General features: G+C 41.3%; 1 protein-coding gene across 3 annotated transcripts in view; it reads left to right on the top strand.

The window, feature by feature from the left end:
• SMYD2 (SET and MYND domain containing 2) overlaps nucleotides 1-18,282 on the top strand; it is a 30,558-nt gene extending 12,276 nt beyond the window's left edge. For 2 of the 3 annotated variants that reach the window (XM_075042661.1, XM_075042663.1), the window contains exons 4-12: nucleotides 575-635; nucleotides 3,101-3,225; nucleotides 6,807-6,874; nucleotides 8,768-8,870; nucleotides 11,231-11,341; nucleotides 13,117-13,237; nucleotides 14,064-14,238; nucleotides 15,671-15,779; nucleotides 17,858-18,282. In XM_075042661.1, the coding sequence (XP_074898762.1) occupies nucleotides 575-635; nucleotides 3,101-3,225; nucleotides 6,807-6,874; nucleotides 8,768-8,870; nucleotides 11,231-11,341; nucleotides 13,117-13,237; nucleotides 14,064-14,238; nucleotides 15,671-15,779; nucleotides 17,858-17,938 (954 nt within the window). In that variant the 3' untranslated portion in view covers nucleotides 17,939-18,282. The remainder of the gene's footprint in view (nucleotides 1-574; nucleotides 636-3,100; nucleotides 3,226-6,806; nucleotides 6,875-8,767; nucleotides 8,871-11,230; nucleotides 11,342-13,116; nucleotides 13,238-14,063; nucleotides 14,239-15,670; nucleotides 15,780-17,857) is intronic. The other variant, XM_075042662.1, reaches the window with a different exon arrangement.
• Nucleotides 18,283-18,596: the final 314 nt, after the last annotated feature.

The following is an 18,596-nucleotide window of genomic DNA, read 5'->3' as shown; positions in this document are numbered from 1 at the left end:
GTTTAATGACAAAAAGTCATTGGAATAAATTTGTGCTTTTATCGCTTACAGGGAGGGGGGAGAACCCTACATGTCATATAAAAGCTAAATATGCAAACCATAGTCCCTGAACCTCAGCTGCTGGGCCACCTGCAAAGCCATATTTAATGGCCAAGATTACAAAGAAGTGGCCTTAGGCCAACAATGGAGCATTGCTTTTGAACTCTGTCAACAGTCAGTTTATTCACTTTCCTCAAAGCGAAGCCTGTCTCCTGCCTGCTTGCCATTGTTAGCAGCTTTCTGGGTGTCTAGAACAAAGCAAATAACATGTTTAAAATACTGTTCAGTTTATGTATATAAATTTGATAGGAGTTAATCTTTGGCCGCCTAATTTGGTGTGGAGAGAATATTTCTATGGCTTTACTAATGGCAATTGATTTAACTCATTGCTGTTCGTCAACTTCCTTAAATTGCATACAATGTGTATTTGGGTTTGTTTTACAGGTAGGAGTTCCCAGCTTATGAATGAGTAGACAAAACTGCCAACTTAAAACATTAAAGTATTTTCTTGTTGGTTTTTTCCCCTTGTTGCTAGAGAACTCACCCCGAAAGAACACAGTCGGAGAAGCTGCTTGCTGTAAAAGAGTTTGAATCACGTAAGTAAAAAAGGCTTGCAGGTAAACAGAGGCAGTTATCTATATTCATTATTTGCTTCCCCCAGCCCCCCCTTCATCAAAACCTTTCAGAGCATCCCACTCCTGTTGGAGGAAGGGAGTAAACAAAGAGAATTGTTCCTTGTTTTTTGTGAGTGCAATGCTCTTATTTCTTTCTTTTTTTTCTTGGTCACTTCTGGGGGCTGTGAAACAAGGGTAAAAACCTAGACAGAATTAATTATGTAGCATACATCCATCTCATGGCTTTTCTGATACTCTAGTGTCTTTTGAGAATTGTAATGTTGTAAAATGAAAATAGCTGGTATTTGTTACCAGGAGGCATAAAATCAGAGACAGCACAGTTGCTTGATGGTGACAGTGACTAAGGGGCTAATTGCAGAACCCTCTGGACTGTGCTTCGGTATCTGTCACTGCCAGTCAAATCTGACATGTTATATATGATTGTGTTGAAATTCCATGTCCTAAATGCTCCAAAATGATCCAAGGAAGGAGATGAGGCAATGGCTTGCTTTTAACTGGAAGGCTACTGTTTATGTCCGGTGAGGCAGAGTTAGAAATTGAGCAACTAGGGGACTAGTAACCATCCTGGCACAGTTTTCACTCATCTTTTGTTTCTCTTTCTTGGTGCTGGGGGTAATGTACAAGGAGACAATAGGTTTGTATATTCACATTTCTCACTCTGATGGCTTCCAAAACCCTTTATAAAATGCTGAATAAATGCAGTCATTGCTAGGACTTGAGGTAGCAGAGTAACCAAGTACAGCAAGATTACAGTCTTATTTGATTCCTGAACAAAAGCTCATGTCACAGCTGTTGGGACAGCTGGGGGAATAAGGGGGAAAAATGCCAACATTTGCCTTTGGCTAAGGCAAGGATAATTTTTACAGGTAGATTAGTAGGATTGAGGCTGAGGAGGATGGGTAAGTGCTGAAGTAATTTGTGTATATTCTTCAGCATTGCAGCTTGTCTTCAATAATTTATTAAATTGGGAGCCAAGAGGCTGAAATGTTGGTTTTGTTTTGTTTTGTTTTTTTTTCTGTTGCAATGTCCCCCTTGTCCTCTAGGAGCCCTTGTTTTGTTTCTGGTTTTGTTAGTAAGAACCCCTGTTCCTTCTGCCTTGTTGACTCTCCTCATCTCTTAGCACACCTTTGCCATGTTCAGCAGTTGCTTTGCAACACCCTGCACAGGAGAGGAAAAGGCACCTGGCTGTTAGTTGGAAGCTCAAAATTTCTTATTTGTCCTAATTCTCGTCAAATTGTCCCATTTCATTTTCCTCAGTATTTTTTTTGTGACTCTCCTGTCATTCACATCTGCTCTTACAAATAATTTCCCTCTTCTTCCACTGTTGTGTAGCCTTTTCTTTTCCTGCAAGTCTTTCTCTCCACTACTATTTTGAGTTGGAGAGGGGAAACTGATGAGTTGCTGGCTCTCTTAGAGCAGGAGTAGGCTGGTGACCCTGCCACTGTAAGAGAGAGGATGAGCTAAAAACTCTCCAACACTCTGCTCTTAAGGAGAGAGGAGGGACCAGGAGTATATCGTCAATCATCTAGCTTGCTCTATGGGGACCAGGCAGGAAAAGGTTCAGTGGCCACAGTTTTGGCTAGAACCTGTCATAGTCCTGAGGGTAAATCTGAACAAACTCATAAGGGAATACATGCAGCAGGTGTGCCAGGACTTTTCCACTAATGTTCCTGCTGTCTCCTATTATCCTCAGGTATCTGCAGGTTAAACACACCGCTGTTGATTGTCACCGCCCAGGTAGATCGCACTCCTGGGCACCTTCTTGCTGCAAAGGGAACCCCTGGTGGCTAGCCTCAGCGTTGTTGTCAAGCTTTGTTAGGTCCCTATCGCACGTTGCCAGAAATAGTTAGGCTCTCTGTGCTGGGAAAGACCATGTCTTTTAAAAGCAGGGATAAGCAGCATTCCTTAGCAGGAGTCTGGGCTGGCTTGTACTGATAAAGATTAGGTCTGTATGAGGAAGTTTCACTATGTAAAGCATGTTTTAAGAAGTGTGATGTTGAGTGTGACTTCATACCGCAGTAAATGGGACCAGGTAGCTCATAAGGTTGTGTTAGACAGCTGAGGATAGCTACCCACAGTTGATAGGCTTCTAGAGGGCCAGGGCTGACTGGTCTGTTTGCTAGTGTTAACAAATGCACTTTAAACACTAACTCTTCTCCCAGGAAAAGGAAATTTGTGTCCAGTTACCTGCTAATGTAAAGATGTTAGAAAATGCTTTTTAATCCTGCATGTTCTTGTAGCGCATGTATGGCTTTGGCAGAAGCAGCATTATGTTTATGGAAGAACAGACACTTCTTGCAGTACTTCCAAGTAGCTGTTCCTTGAGGGGTTTCTGTTTAACTCTGGGCCTGTTCTAACCTAAGTCTAGCTGCAGTTCACGGGGTAGTGTTCCTCTTACTGAAATGGAATGTATTCTTTGTCCACAGACCTTGACAAACTAGACAATGAAAAGAGAGAGCTGATTCAGAACGACATTGCTGCTCTTCATCACTTTTACTCAAAGCACTTGGAGTACCCTGACAATGCTGCCCTTGTAGTTCTCTTTGCACAAGTAAGTTGGCTAGAACGCAGCCTGCTTAGGTGGATGGTGCTGTAGGATTTTAGCCTTTGTGAAAGGGGAAAAATGTTAATGGCAATGGAAATAGTAGCTCTTTGCTTATCTTAGGGACAGCTGAGGGTGCTTGATGAAGAAGATTCACTTCCTTCAGCAGAAGTGGCTGGACATGCCCCATTTCAGTAGCGAGGGGAGAGACTCTTGTCTGCACACTTTCTATGAGGTGTTTCTCAAACACTGAAGAAAAGGGGAAACAGCCTGTATTAGATCCTATCAGAATTAGGCTTCTTGTGGACCAAGCATAGTGCAGCTGTTGTTGGACTTACACGGAAGGCTGCTGGTCTGAGACCCTGCAGAGGCAAAATCCTTCATTCAGGCTTCAAACTTGTGGAAATCCTTGCTGGTCAGGTCATCATTGTGTTTGACCTTCACAGGGAGTAAACTTCAGAGAAGTAGAAAGACCAGTCTGAAACTTTTATCTGGTGTGGCTTTTAAACGCAGTCAGGTAGTTTGGTGATCTGAAGAGATGAAGGAAAGGCGGGATGTCTTGTCGGATAACTTCTGAAATGTGTCCCCTCTTTTTTTCTCACCTGCTTTTCAAATGCATCTAAACTGAATGTATTGTAGTGGATGGAATAACACACCAGTGGAATACTGAAAGATACATTTTCTTCTTTTTCCTCCTGTACTTCAAAATAAGCTAGTTTTAAACTTAAACATCTGAATAAAAAGTTGACTTTTTTTGAGAGGGAGGCAAATGTTGACTTCTGTGGTGAAAGCTGAGATGGCAATACCCTGGTTAGTAGAGCTGGACATCTACCAACAAGGAGGCACAATTACTATTTCCTTAATTCAGAGATACTGTTATTCTGTAGCAGAATGATTCTTTTGCGTGTTTAACGTCTGCTCGTCATCCATTGTGTTGTTTCTAATTATACATTTCCCTTCAGTGAAAAGTTTTTTCTGTTTTGAAGACTTTACAATTTATATTTGTCAGAGGGATACTTTGAAGACATCAGTATATCTAGTTTCTTCTGCCATTTCTGAATGTTTTTGTTAGAATGTAGCCAGAATCCCCAAAGATTACATTATTTTGGCTATAATGACTTTTACTTCATGTCCTGTCCTGGACCAGCTCCATTGATCATGGTACTTTAATTGACTTCTGTGAACTGCTGACTCCCAGATCTGATACTCCATCTGATCTTCTCTGTAGCTGTCTGATGTCACCCTTAGGTGTCACCTTAAGCTCATCCAGATCATCAGGCAACTATCTGCCACTGTGGACATCGCAATTTTTTGAACTAAAATCTCCAAAGGTCATCTGGATGCTCCTCAGAAGTGTTTTACTGGACACAGTCTTTTGAGGTTTTAGCCCCAGCATAAATCTTTCTAGAGGAAGGGGAGGCATGTCTTTACTTGATACATACAAACATGTTTCCTAATAATTAGTTAACTTGCCCTAAAACCATTAGTATGGATATGCTGCTGCTCCTTTGTTTTGCTTCAAAACTTTCTCTGGCCTCATGTTGTCTACTTTGCTCCTCCATTTGGCATTCTTACTCCCTCTGGCTCAGGGCAGTCGTTTGGGACTTGGATACCTCTGATTCCTTGCTCACTGCTTTTTGTGGGCTTTGTCTGACGTTGTTTCTCATTCAGCACAGCTAAGGTGTAGTTGGTCCTTTTGAGTGGAGCAAAGATTTTTGTTCAAACCATCCCTGCCTTTCACCGCTCTCTTCCCCAGCTGTTGGTATCATTCTACTCTCTTTTGTCCCTGTGGAACATAGCTCTCGAGACTGGTGCTCTTCCTCCTCAGTCTCACCTTGTCATATTCTTCAAACAGTTTCTCTCTTGTCTCAAGTTCCAGCATCTCATCCTTTCCTTGAAGACCTTGCATAATTTTGTGCCTCCCTTTGCATGTTCTCTTTTCCACCATTGGGAACAACCTCAAGCTCTAGTTTTTTTGCTGTTTTCTCTTTACACCCTCCACATTGCCTTTTTTAGTCATGAATTCATCTGGTGAAACCAGTGGTATCTCATCCCTTCTAATTCTTCCTCTTCTGTCATTTCTGGTATGATGCATTCAAGAAGTGGGTTGTCTCTGGCTTAGTGGAGGGGAATTGATAATAACTTACTACATATTTTTAAATATTTCCCTGTGATTCAGAGCCATCGAGCTGTTCTTCATGTCAGCATTTCTAGCCTTATGTTTTTACTTGCTGTTGATATAATCTTTCCCTGCTACTGTTTTTGTATTCAGCAATTACATTTTGGTTTTGGTTCAGGTATGCTCATACATTGGCTAGTGCAGTAGCATGCTCATCTTGAGAGACAGGGAGCCTTTGGATGCTACCTTGCTAAAAATAGCAGGATAAAGATCAAGCAAATATACCGATGAGTGAATCAGAGAAACAGGACGCTTCTCCTTAATCGTGAACTCATCCTCAACAGTTCATACCTGAGGAGTGGCTTTGGGAAGTATTTGTGTATTTCTAAAATGCAATTCAAGCTGCATTCCAGCTTGGGGGCATATCATTGTTGGTAGCATTTGTCATCAACCCTTACCCTTCCAGAACAAATACTTGGACTGTACTTGATTGACTGTTACTGTGCCCATTGTAGCTTCAGCTGGACTTGGCCACATGGTAGTAGTTGTTTTAGTGCTTTACTGGCACTTCTGTGAACATTTTGATGATTGCAGGGAGGTGTTAGTGAATGTGGAGAGGGTTCTCTTCGTGTTGGCATGTATGTGACTCTTACTGAAACTGGAATAAAGTATTTGGTTGAGGTACATTTTGGTCACTTAAACCACACAAACCACAGGAAACAAAGCTGAACCACCTGTAAAATTCCCTTGAGTTTAGTGAGAATAAAAGTGGGAGAAGGTTTTAAAACCTGCTTGAATCTCTATTCTATAAGAAAGATTTGTGAACAAGCTCTCTTGATCCTGTGTCTGTTTAAATTAGGAATACGTTTCTTCTCATACTCTGTCCTTTTTCTGTCCCCTCCTATTCTATGTCTTTATTAGGTTCAAATCTTACTCACTGCCTTTGTTGTTCTTTATATGTGCTTTAGCTTAGCTGACACACAGTCCTTGATGACAGATGTCATTGTGGCAGGTCTCAGTAACATACACTCCATCAAAGCTCTGTACTGCCCCAGCCCGGCTGAGTTTGCTGCTGTTCATCCCCATGTTGCTCCTGTCTCTTTGCCCTGTCAGTGTCAGGCTTTGTTTCGTGTTTGCAATGGTCTTGCTTTGTCTGACACTTTTTAGTGCTCTTTTCAAGCCCCATTTCTCTTGGTTGGCCTTCCAAGGAGCAATCCGCTAGATATTGTGTCCTGAGCAGGTGCAAGTGTTGGACTCTCAGTTCTTTAGTGTCCTGCACATTCCTTTGGATAGGGACTTTGCCCTCACTTCACTGTTTGAGATGTCATGTAGCTCCCTGTGAGTACTGGTGAGGTGGAAAGAAAATTGTAAGCAAATTACTGCAATTGACTTTGAAGTATGAGAATGTGACGTGAGTGTGGAGTACTTAGCTGACCAGAAGCTGATCTAGTCTCTTTCTCTTTTTCCTTAGGTTAACTGTAATGGCTTCACAATTGAAGATGAAGAACTCTCTCATTTGGGATCAGCCATATTTCCTGAGTAGGTTGATTTTAATACTTTTAAGAATAAAATTAACTTATTTAAAAACAAATAAAGGTTCTTGCACATGTATGGAAGTAGATCTCAAAACCTAGTTTGTCTTGTTTTAAATATCTTTAGCTAATAAAATGTGGCCAATGATTTGCAGCAGTTTTTCTTAAAAATCTGGTAATTTTGGTAAAATTGCACTTGTAATTTATTTTGAAGCTTAGATTGTGAGCTATGTGCAGGTTGATAGGAAACAATTACTTTGCTAGCAGGTTCTGGACAGGGACATCATGTAATGATCAAAGAGAAATAAAAAGGATTGCAGGTGACTTGCGCTATTCACAACTTTTGTGTTCTGGCTGGGTGTAATCCTTCACCTGGTGTTCTCTGAACAACATCCCTTCTACCTTTGTTCCTTGGCAAACAGTAAATCCCTTTCATAACTTCTTTCACCCTCCTCAGATGTTTTAAAAACTGCAATGCTTTGTGTTGCTGTGATAGTGGAAAAAATACATACAAGTTTCCTAGCTTTACAAATATACTGCAGATGTTAACTGCACTTTGTGGACAGGGGAGCACAGCTCTCTTTAAGACTGAGAACATTTCTTCCATTGAAGTCTGTCCTTCCCACTTAATGTTGTAGCAAAGGAGGATATTTTTCTGCCCCTGTTCTTTGCAAACCCTGTACTGAAAGTATTATCACTGTCTGCTTAGGTTGACTTCCCTGTGAGGCATAGATTACTAGTAACTTATCTATGTCAAAGTAATCTGAAACTTAAGATGCCCAATTAAAGCAGGACGTGATTTTGCTAAGTGCTGCATACACAGTGTAGTAGATAGTCCTTGCTTCACAGACTCTCCTTCTTCAGGCAGGTCTGTCTGAAGTCTATATCCCTGATCTACAGATTGGAAATTAAGGCCTTGAAATGCCCAGGATCAGATTCATGGTGGAGAGATGAGAGTATTAAACCAGGATGTTCTGGAAACATGTCCAACACCATCCTTTCTTTGTGAATGATCAGCATACAAGAGCCACATCTTTCCTACTTAACAGTTATGCCTGTGAGCTAGAAAGACTGAAGAGACAATTATTATTTTGCTAGATTGGAAGAAAAAGAATTAAAATTACACGTTTTATCTCAAATAAGCAGCAAATTGCACTTTCTCCAAGCTTGGTAGTAGGGGGGAGTACTTTTCTCTAGCAGTCCAAGTTTTTGTCTAAGTTGTGTGCATGCATAACAAGACAGAGGTCTCTTCCCTCCTGCTTCAAATGTGGAGGCTGTTCATGTTTGCACAGAAGCCAGATAAAATTTTAATGCCCATATTAAGTTGTGATGCAGCAAATGACTTTTGTTTTCCTTTATTTGCTTGTTTCCTTTAGGTTAAATGTGTTTCTATTTCTTTCTCCTCTGAGGAAAATAGTCTGTCTATCATAGGTACCTAAATAGGATGTTAGTTGATAGTTAAGCTATATGAACACCCCTGTCAGCTGTCCTGTAGCACTGTAAGAATGGGAAAATAATAACTTGCCTAGTCCTGCAATAACAGGATTTGTTGAGTCACCATCCCTGATGGTATTTAAAAAATGTGTAGATGTGGTGCTTAGGGATGTGGTTTAGTGATGGACTTGGCAGTGCTAGGTTAGCGTTGGACTTGATGATCTTAAAGGTCTTCTCCAACCTAAATGATTCTATGATTAGCACAGGCATTCTCCATATCATTAGAATAAATAATAGTACAACACATATTCCCAAGGTTACCTTCATGTTAAGCCTCAGAATAAAAACAGCTTACAAAGGGAGACTGACTCAGTCTTTCAGACTTGTTTTGTGAAGTGGTGCTTAACTTTTTGCCTGTTGCTTTTGGTGGTGGTGGGGAAAGCCTTTTACTTTTCTACTTTTACAGTGTTGCATTGATGAACCACAGCTGTTGCCCAAATGTGATTGTAACTTACAAGGGGACCTTGGCTGAAGTCAGAGCTGTTAAAGAGATTGAGCCTGGAGAAGAGGTAAATGCATTGTGTTTGAATGTACTCTATGCATGCATCCTAAAAGTAGGATCCATTCTGCTTTTCAGGATTAGCTTCAATTAGATGACAATTGAATAATAGGGAGGAAGGATCTCTTACTTCTCAGAGAAGTGTAAGATGTTGCTTTGGAAAAGTTGGGGTGGCTCTGGAGGACTGAAGTGATTCTTGGAAGCAGTATCCTATTTCGTGCTAAAACAAGGGAAGGGCACCTGCAGCAGTCGCTGCGTATCTGCCAGCCTCTGTCTCAGTTTACCCATCTGTAAAATGAGGCTGAGTTTACTGATGTTTGGCTGGTGCTTTGAAATTCCAAGATCAAAGCAAATTATTACTGCTATAATAGTTCCCAGTATAATAGTAATGTATTGAAATTGAAGCCAGAATAAACAAGGTAAACAGGTACAGATAAGTCCTCTGACTTCTGTTTGGACAGAGCATCCACAAAACATGGGACTCAGTCATATCACCTCAGTGGCGCTTGCTGGGAAGTCACAGAAGAGCAAGAATAAGGTTTTTTAGGTGAAGTGACGCTGAACAGTGATGGATAAAATTCTGTGAAATTGAGTAAGGCTCTGGGTTTATCTTGAAACTTTCTCAATAAAATAATGAACTTGGCAGGGAGCCTTCAGCAGCAGAGCTGCTTTTTGCTTTAAAAAAATAAGAAAAAAGATGTTAAAGTTGAGGAAGATGTCCAAATATCTGCAGGGGATGAAGGTATGGACATTCTCTCTGGGCATGGAGTTTGCATAGAGTTCTAGTGGCTCATTTGTTAATGTTGATTTAGCAGGGAAGGTTAATGCTGATCAAAATAAGTCCAGATTTGATTTTGATAACTCCTACCACTTTCTGAAGCATGTGATACCAGTTTTGAAGAAGGGGAGAGAGGTCATTTTTGTTGATTATAGCTGTTCACCATCGTGAACAAAGTGTGTTTAGTTGCTGGAGCCAAGGGTGAATGACTCAGGTGAGCAACTTCTTTTTATGCCATTTACTAACGATGAGTTGTCTGTGATGTTAGCGGTCACTGCAAATGCATTGTGGTAATGGACAAGGACTCATCCTGGGTTTGGAATTTTACTGTGGGATCCTGGACGTTTTCAGCATTTTTGGGCAGGCCTTACTGTGAGAGGTAGAGATGTGGAGTATTTACCTTGCTTGGCATCTTTTTTGATTGAGTTGTGTCTTAGAAGCTGCATCAGTTCTCCGTGACCTTATGGCTTTTGCGTGTTTGCCTTTCTGATGCTTAAGAATTTTATAAAGGTTAGCCCATGGTTTTGCTTGGGCTCTGTGTGGTTTTACGGCCTGTGTCTCCATCTTCAGGTTCAATGTAGCCATTGCATCGCAGCATTTTTAAAGGTTTTGCTGTAAATGCGGTTCCTGCATTTTGCATGCTTTGAAAATACAGAAGGGAGGAGAGGAGTGTGAGGGAAAGTGTGAGATCACACAGAGTAAGAAGAACATGTATTGTATGAAGTTATATGTACCTTTTAGTTTAAAGAAGAAAGAAACCTTAATCATAAAGACTGAGCAAAACATTTCAAATAACTATAAATGAGGAAATGGAACTAAAGCTGTTCCTTGGTCTGCAAAATTGTCAGCTGCACTGTGTATATGACATGTTTCTTAGGGGAGATGTCAGTTTAAAAACACAGCATTAAAGCTAGTTGCAGGGGTTCTTTTCTGAAGACCATTGAAGTAGAGGAAAACTTAAGAATAGTGTATGTGAAGGGCCTTTAAAATGTTCAAAAGCAGGTTTTCTTTGCTTTAACTGAAGTAAATCTGATATTCATTCTCCTAGAACTGGAGCACTGGGCCTCTTTTCTTCTCAGAGATCTAAAGGTCTTGTTCTAAGTTTCTAAAGCCACTAGTGACTGCTGTTGCCCCAATTTTTGTAGGTTTTCAGAAAGAAAAATCTGAGATTCCAGCCTCCAAAAAACCAGGCCACTGTAATTTATCCTAGGATGGATACCTGAAATCATTATTTTACTTCTGAAAAGTAGGCATCTCTTTGTACTCTGACAGGAGCCTGAGATTTATGCTGTGATAGTTTCCTTATCCACACCTGAATCTTGCTGTCCTGGGTTTAAGCCAGGCTAATATTTGAGGGAAATTCCATAATGAATAGGAAAGGAAACACTCCTCTGTCAGATTGCTTTCACAAATGGCAACTCCTGATGCTGCCGAGAGGCTTGGAATGTGAGGGAACAGGCAGGTGATGTGGCTGCAGGGATCCACAAGCTGCATGAATATGTAGTTGTCGTACTACATATACCAGAACTAGTAGTGATAAATATGTATAGTTACACTGTTTTTCACTGACTGCTGTGTTTTTAACCATGTAGGTTTTTACCAGCTATATTGACCTCTTGTATCCCACAGAAGACAGAAATGACCGGTTAAGAGACTCATATTTCTTCAATTGTGATTGCAGGGAGTGCATTACAAAAGAAAAGGTAATAAAATTGGTGTGAAATATGCTCCTGACTGTCAAGGCACTTATGTCCTTAAATGTAATTAAACCAGATAGAATATTACATTTTGGAAAGTAAGATAATTTGTTTTTCTGTCTAAGAGACTTTCCGATACTCATTCTTTCCACTGTAATCATGACACATCAGGAAATTTCCTAGTAGAGGCCTATTTAAAGTTGAGCTACAAAACAAAGATGAAAACTTTGTTAAAAGTAGGTAATTACACTGTGTCTATGCTACCTGGCCAAAATAATTTAGGTCAGAACTTTTTTTTGTAACTGCGTGTTTTCTACTAACTCCCAGTGAGTGAATCTTGCTTGGGGCATTTCTGGGGTCCTATTCTGGGATCAGAATCCTGCTGCAGTTCCCGGTTGGGACATCTTGGTCAATTCTAGGTGACGCTGTATGACATTGCTGGATGGTTTGGAGACCCAGCAGAATCTGCAAAATGGGCTTTCCTGCAATGGCATCGTATAAGTGTTCTCAAGGACAGGGTGGTCCTGGGTCACAGCCTCTTGTGATGTGCAGGCCAGATTTGTGTTCGTTAGACATTGCCTGGTGCCCTTCAGAGGACAAAGGCAGACATCCAGACAGTGTTCCTTAAAACAAGGTGTTAGGTATTTTGAAGAAAAGCACTTAAGGATCGGGGGGCGGGAAAGAGGTACCCAAACCCAACAGATACTGAAACAACTGTGTCTGTGCAACCATTTGGACCTCCTTCACTGGAGGTCCTAGGAGAATTAAACTTTGTGTGGCTCATCCATCATTCCAGCCAAGATCAGTCTGGCTGGCATAATCTGATCCTTAAGTTCCAGATCATTTTCCCTCCATTTTTACAAAGGTATCCTTTTAAGAGCTGCTTCCCAAACTGACCAGACAACCATCTTCTCCCTCTAAATGGTGTCATCTTTTGTAACTTTTTTTTCCAAATAGTACCCAATGTTCTTGATTGAGGCCATTCTGTTGATACTGTAGTTGTGTTTTTCCCCACAGTTACCTTGATAAGTTTGCCACTGAGTTTAATGAAGCCAGGATTTCATGTGTGATTTCCAACAACATACTACCTGTCACTCAGCCTCCTTCAGCTCTGGAAAGAGTCCCCTATAGCCCTCTCAGCTGGCAGATGAAATAATAAAGGAAAAAGAAATCTAACAACAATGGGAGGCTTAAACAGCAAAAGATTGTCTCCAGATTGCAGCTGACTCTTCATGAAGTAGTAAGTTAGATAAGAGAAAGATAAGAAAAAGATAAGAAAGATAAGAGTAAGTGGAGCTGTCCAGCAGAAATAACAAAATATGTGGAAATGTGGTTTTGTCTATAGATACGAAGGATCCTTTTCTGTATTTAATATCATCTTGTTTTCCACTGAGCTATCACTTGGTGTTAGGCCTAAGGTATTCGGGCTTTTCTAGCCTTAAAACTAAATATTTTAATCCCTAATCTCTCGGAAGCAGTGAAATTTCCTATGTAAAACTGCTTGCATCACAAAATTGAAAAGCTTTTGGATCTTTCAAAAGAAAGGGACTTCATGGAAGTAGAGAATGGCAGATGAACTGGAAGACGCAGAGGATTCTAGGATTCCCAGCCAAGGCTTTAAAGAAAAATTGCAGGTGCACATTCTACCTTTGTTTTTACATTCTTTGAAGAGCTTAAGTTCCCATCTGTGTCTTTTTATTAGAGTAATTTTGTGTAGCAGGTGCACCTTTATTTGCAGGCCTTGGAACCTGCATTTATAACGTCCATTGTGTTTCCTTCAGGATAAAGAGAAACTGGAAATTCGCAAGCTGAGTGATCCTCCATCAGCAGAGACAGTACGGGACATGATCAAATACGCCAGGAACGTGATTGAGGAATTCAGGCGAGCCAAACACTACAAATATATCCTTTGTCTCACCCTGACTCTACCGGCTTGGTGTGTGACCTAAAAATCTTACCTGCTGGATTGCTTCAGAAGTACCTGCAGGAGAAATACTATGACCATTAGAAGTTAAACTTATCTCTGTGCTCTTTTTGTCTGAAGAGTTGTCCCTGGAGCCAAGGGGCAGTTTAACATTGCAGGTGGTGTGGGATTGTGAGATCCTGTGTTTGTTCCTTCCTGTGCGGTTCTCGGTTTCTAAGAGTGCAGCATATGGCTGTCTCCACACAAGCCAGAGACTGCAGTGAGCATAGGTGTGTGCTTGAGTTAGTGTGCTGTAATATTGCCCCGTTTTGAGAGGCTGCATGTGAGGCTGCAGCCATTGCTGATGGTCACAAGCCTACCTGTTGTAACAGTAGTGCGGTGCAGATAAAAATGCAAGATTGATTGGGCCAGAAGCAGACCAGGCTATCTCATGCCTGATTCAGTACCCGTTGCGTGGGGAATTTCACTCCCCCTTCTTCTGACACATTGCTGGTACAGTGGTGATTCAGGAAAGCTGCTTTTTGTTGTTGTTGTTGCTTTTTTAGATCTGAAGATTTAGAGATTTAGTTTTGTAGGATATCTGAGTAGGAGGGGGAATAATCTCACGAGCAGAATACCTCTGAGTATAGAATACCTATCAGAGTAGCTGTGGGGTTGTAGCATAGATGCTTTGATGCCATTTGAGAGAAAGGAGAACTTCTGAGAACCATTCTGAACAAGTTAAAGTCAATTTTTCTTCAACATTACCAGGTAGTTGTCTCATGAGAGGCCATCTATTTATTCGGTTCCTTGACTTCTTCATACCTCCTAGTGAATTACTGGAGATCTGTGAACTCAGCCTGGACAAGATGGGTGCAGTGTTTGAAGACAGTAATGTTTATATGTTACATATGATGTACCAGGCCATGGGTGTCTGTCTCTATGTGCAGGACTGGGAAGGTGCGCTACGTTATGGGCAAAAAATTATCAGACCATACAGGTAAATATGACACACTTTTTCTTTTTTTTTTTTTTCTCCTTTTTTTAAGTGCTCTAATTCAGTAATTGGAATAATTACGACAAGTTTGGGCAGAGATCGCTTCTCTCAGTACATATTGTATAAACAGGCTACCCATGACATCACTACTCAAAAAGGAATGTTTAAATGCTGGGACAGATTTTGTTACTGTCAAAATGTGGTCTGCAATATATAGCAGAAGGTGACTCTGAAATCCTTGCTTTGACTTCTCAAAATAAGTTTGTACCATCTTGGGTACTGTGCTAGTTCCGCTTAGCTAGATAAATACTGGTCTTTTTAATAGTCTAATACTTTACTAAAGCAGAGCTTCAAATTGCATCTGCAGTCAATATTTTGTATAAGGTAATGGAGGCAAAGCCTGCTGTTGCTGTCAGCCTCCTGCCCTCTCCCAGTCCTTTCTCTCTGCAGTACCACAGTGGTCACAGATGCAGGAGAGCAGGGCCTTGTCCCAGGTTTGGGGCTGAGCAGCAGAGGGAGCTGGAGCCGAGCTCAGCTCCTGCGCTCGGAGCCTGTGGGTCCCTGTCCCTGATCTCCACTGCCCTAGAGCTGGAGGCGTGGGAGAATGGGCAGGCTGAAACCCCGTGTGGGGCAAGGCAGCACGCAGCCTCTGCAGGAAGAAATCAATACTCTCCCCGATAAATTTTTCTGTGTTTTTACAGTAGTGATCTTGTTTGTTAGAGCCAGCCAGTTACGTGCTGTATCTGATCCTGCCATGAATCTCCCAAGCAGATTCTCATCTTGAGACATGACTTTCTTGCCAGCTGGGGGGAGCGCAAGTAAAGCTCTCCCTTTGGAGCAGATGCCAACGTAAAGTCACAGATCACTTGGCAGAGAGCAGCGATACAAAGAAGGAGCCAACATTCCCCCCCTGGAGGCTCAGTACTATTTATCTTCCCTGGGACTTGCCCAGCTCCTCTGGCTCCGAGCCTGGCATTCCAGGTCAGCTCTGCTGAACCAGACTCTGCTAGCTCAGTGTGAGCAAGTACAGAATGGCATGTGTGCTGTACGTGCTGCTGAGGGCCCCTCGCTTTCCGTTAAAGACCAACTGTTGTGGAATAGGCAGAGTTAACTTCTGCGGGTGTAGGGTGGCTCCAAAAACTCATAACAATGCAGTCTCTTTCTGTAGCTGGCTAGATTAAAACTAGTGGCAGAAAGTCATTGCCATCTGACAGCTGTTCAGAGGCATATGGTAGTTTCAGTTCAATTCCCAATTGACAGGCGTCCCCATCCCAGACACAATTGGCACTGACTCTTGGCAGTCATGGCAGAGGGGATGAGCAGTGAATGGGCAGGAGCAATGAGAGGCAGCTTCTTGCCCCCTGAGAGGGGGACAGGGGCTGGGAAAATGCTATGAAACTGCCAGGTGTGATGAAGCTGAATTTCTCTCTTGCAGTAAACATTATCCCTCCTACTCGCTGAATGTTGCCTCCATGTGGCTGAAATTAGGGAGACTGTATATGGCGCTGGAGAACAGAACGGCTGGAGTTAAAGCCCTGAAGAGGGTATTTATTTCCTGGTTTCTTCATTAATAATACCAGTTCAGACATGGGATCATTGAAACACTACGTGCTTCTCTGTCAGTAAGCCTGGCTTGGTAGGAAGTGCACCATGTGTTAATATATTTTGTTACTGGATTTTTGGCTCAGGATTTTTCCAAAGATGCAGTATAGGTCTGTTCTCACATACAAAGGGTCTTACCTTTTCATGGTGGACTTCTGCAGCAGCTGGAATGAGCATTATGCTTAAACATTTGCTGTACATTCTTCACTGAGCTAGAGCTGTACTAGCCTAAATGAAGCAGAACTCTAGCTTCTCCTCACTTGCTAGGTAAGGACAGAAAAAATGCTTGGCTCTTATAAAAGGCACATAGTGTTTCATTGAAGTTTGTGATTTCTATATCCAAGTTAAACTAGGCATGCTTTTGGTGGTTATTTGTTCTGGAACCAGTTGATTTTTAAATAGCTGAAGGGAATTCAATGCATCTGGTAATGCTGAAATTGGCAAATACAGCATTTGGTTTTACATTTTTCTTCACCCCTTTTTATTAGTCTGTTCCTTTAGTTTTTTTATTCTTCTATTTTTTTATTAGTCTGTACCATGTTTCTTGACTTACTTTCCCTATTGTTGTTGGACAAAAGTTTATTTTAGTTTCTTAAGCATCAGTGACTACTGTAGCATATAATGACTTGGTGTGGAATGTCATGGGTTTTTTTTAATTTTATTTTTTTTCTTCCTTTTTAGATGCTGGCACATTTTTAGCCAGTGATAATAAAAGAGCCATCCAGCCATGGTGAAAGATACTGCAAGAATATATGCTTTAAAATTTAACTGTTACCTGGTTTAAAATTAGCATAGGTTTTCTTTCGCTGTCATATTGGAGCTTTGACTAAAACTGGGATCTGTGCCAGTAGGAACATGGGATGGGGGGTTGGAAACTGTAGGTAGATTTGTTGGCATAGTTAGCTTCCTAACACAAACATTTTCTAATGACTCACTTCCAAAAGCTGCCTACAGGAACTGCCCAAAGTTATCCCAGCCCCTGATGTTTAGGATTTAGTGGAAAAACAAAACCATTGTTCTCTGTCAGTTTGCAAGCAGGTTGTCCAGAAGGCCCTCCTTTCTTCTTTCGGGCAGGAGGGGGAACAGAGTCATTTCTCACTGCTGCTGAGGTGGAACCAAAGGCTCTTGTTGTACTGACTTAACAAATGTAAGAGCTTCATTCCATAAAAGTTTCCCAAGGAGAAAATGGCTAAATGCTCTGATGGCTAGGATACTGCAATTCCTTGCTGTATCTTAGTACTGTGGTCTTTAAGTATTCTTGGACTTACTCCAAACTTGCTTCTTTCAGTCCTATCTACTGCTGCCTTTTATTACATCTGTTTGAGGCCATTGCTGTCCTTTGCTCAAATGGAAATCTTGCCTCTACACCCACTTTGCAATGCAGTGGGGATAGTGGCAGGAAAGTGCAAGTTGGTGGGTTTGGCTGCCTCGAACATTCACTGTTGGGACCAGAGCAGGCTGCAGGTGAAATGGCAGGGAGTCAGGCACAGCAGCGTCTGTCTGAATCTGACAAGATCTCGCTTTTGCTTCAGTGGTTGCCTAAGCAATTGCTTCCTTTGTAAAGCATTGGTAGCCCCTGGAACTGGTGGAGGGTTTACAGAATCAAGCCTGAAATGCCTTATTGTAACTTCTGCAATAGGCCTGCTCATCAGTCTGACAGCTGAAGGATAAATTGGTAAGAACAGAGCTCTGCCTGATACTGGTTAAGAAGTCCTCTGCCAGAATATTACCCACCCCACTTGCAGTTTTCTGTCCTGGAGCTGGTTGCATTCAAAGTAGTTTTGTCAGGAATATCATTTTGAAAGGTGCTTTGGGATCCTTTAAGATGAAAGATGTATTCTCTGAATGTAAAACCTTTATTACTTAGTTTTGAATTTCATTTTATTTCCTACTGGGTTTATGACTACAAGGGGACAAAAAGTAGCTAGAGATGTCAGACTGTTTCAAACCTCTAAAGAGAGTATTTATAGCCTGGTGTTACATATGAATCAATTGTGTGAATATTTTTTTCTTTTCATAGGCAATTGCTATCATGGAAGTAGCACACGGGAAAGATCATCCATACATTTCAGAGATCAAAAAGGAATTAGAGGACCACTGAGCCTTTGAATCTATGCAATCCTTCAAACCTTTATTTAAAAAGCCTTGCTATGGAAACCTTCAGGAGTGCTTTGAAAAGTGGTAGAGTACGAACACAGTTCTGTCCTATAATTGGAATGACAAACACACTTAGGCCTTGCAAAGTGTTCCTAGTTTCCACACATCTACACTTGCCTTTTTCTTTTTTCTCTCTCTCTCTTTTTTTTTTTTTTTTAAGGAAGCATCCGTGGTTTCTTAAAGGTTATGGCTTTTGACAGCTCATGTGCAAAAATCGTAATTTTTTTCTTTATGGATTTTCCTGTGTATTTGTGTAAAGTAAATAAAGTGGTCTTGACCCCCTCTTGATTCCGCTTGTACACTTACATGGGTGCAATAGTTTGGTGACATCTACTTTTACCTAAGTTGTTTCATTTAATCTGACAAATTAATTGGCAAAAGCTGTACTTTTTGTTGTGATTTAATATCCAATTCCTCTTTTCACAAATAATTTTTGTTTGCAGTGGCTTAGCTGAGAGAAAGGGGAAATAGGGGTGATGAATTTTGTGTATTGTGCAGGAAAGCCAGCACAGGTCCCTCAGCCAGTTAATCTGCTGGCCCATCACTGCTCCTGGCACGTGGGGACTCATGATGATAAGGACCTAGACCTCAGCATGTCTTGT

This window comes from Buteo buteo, chromosome 12 (genome assembly GCF_964188355.1).
Source record: "Buteo buteo chromosome 12, bButBut1.hap1.1, whole genome shotgun sequence".
NCBI classification, from domain to species: Eukaryota; Metazoa; Chordata; class Aves; order Accipitriformes; family Accipitridae; genus Buteo; species Buteo buteo.
This window is presented reverse-complemented; position numbering and strand designations above follow the sequence as displayed.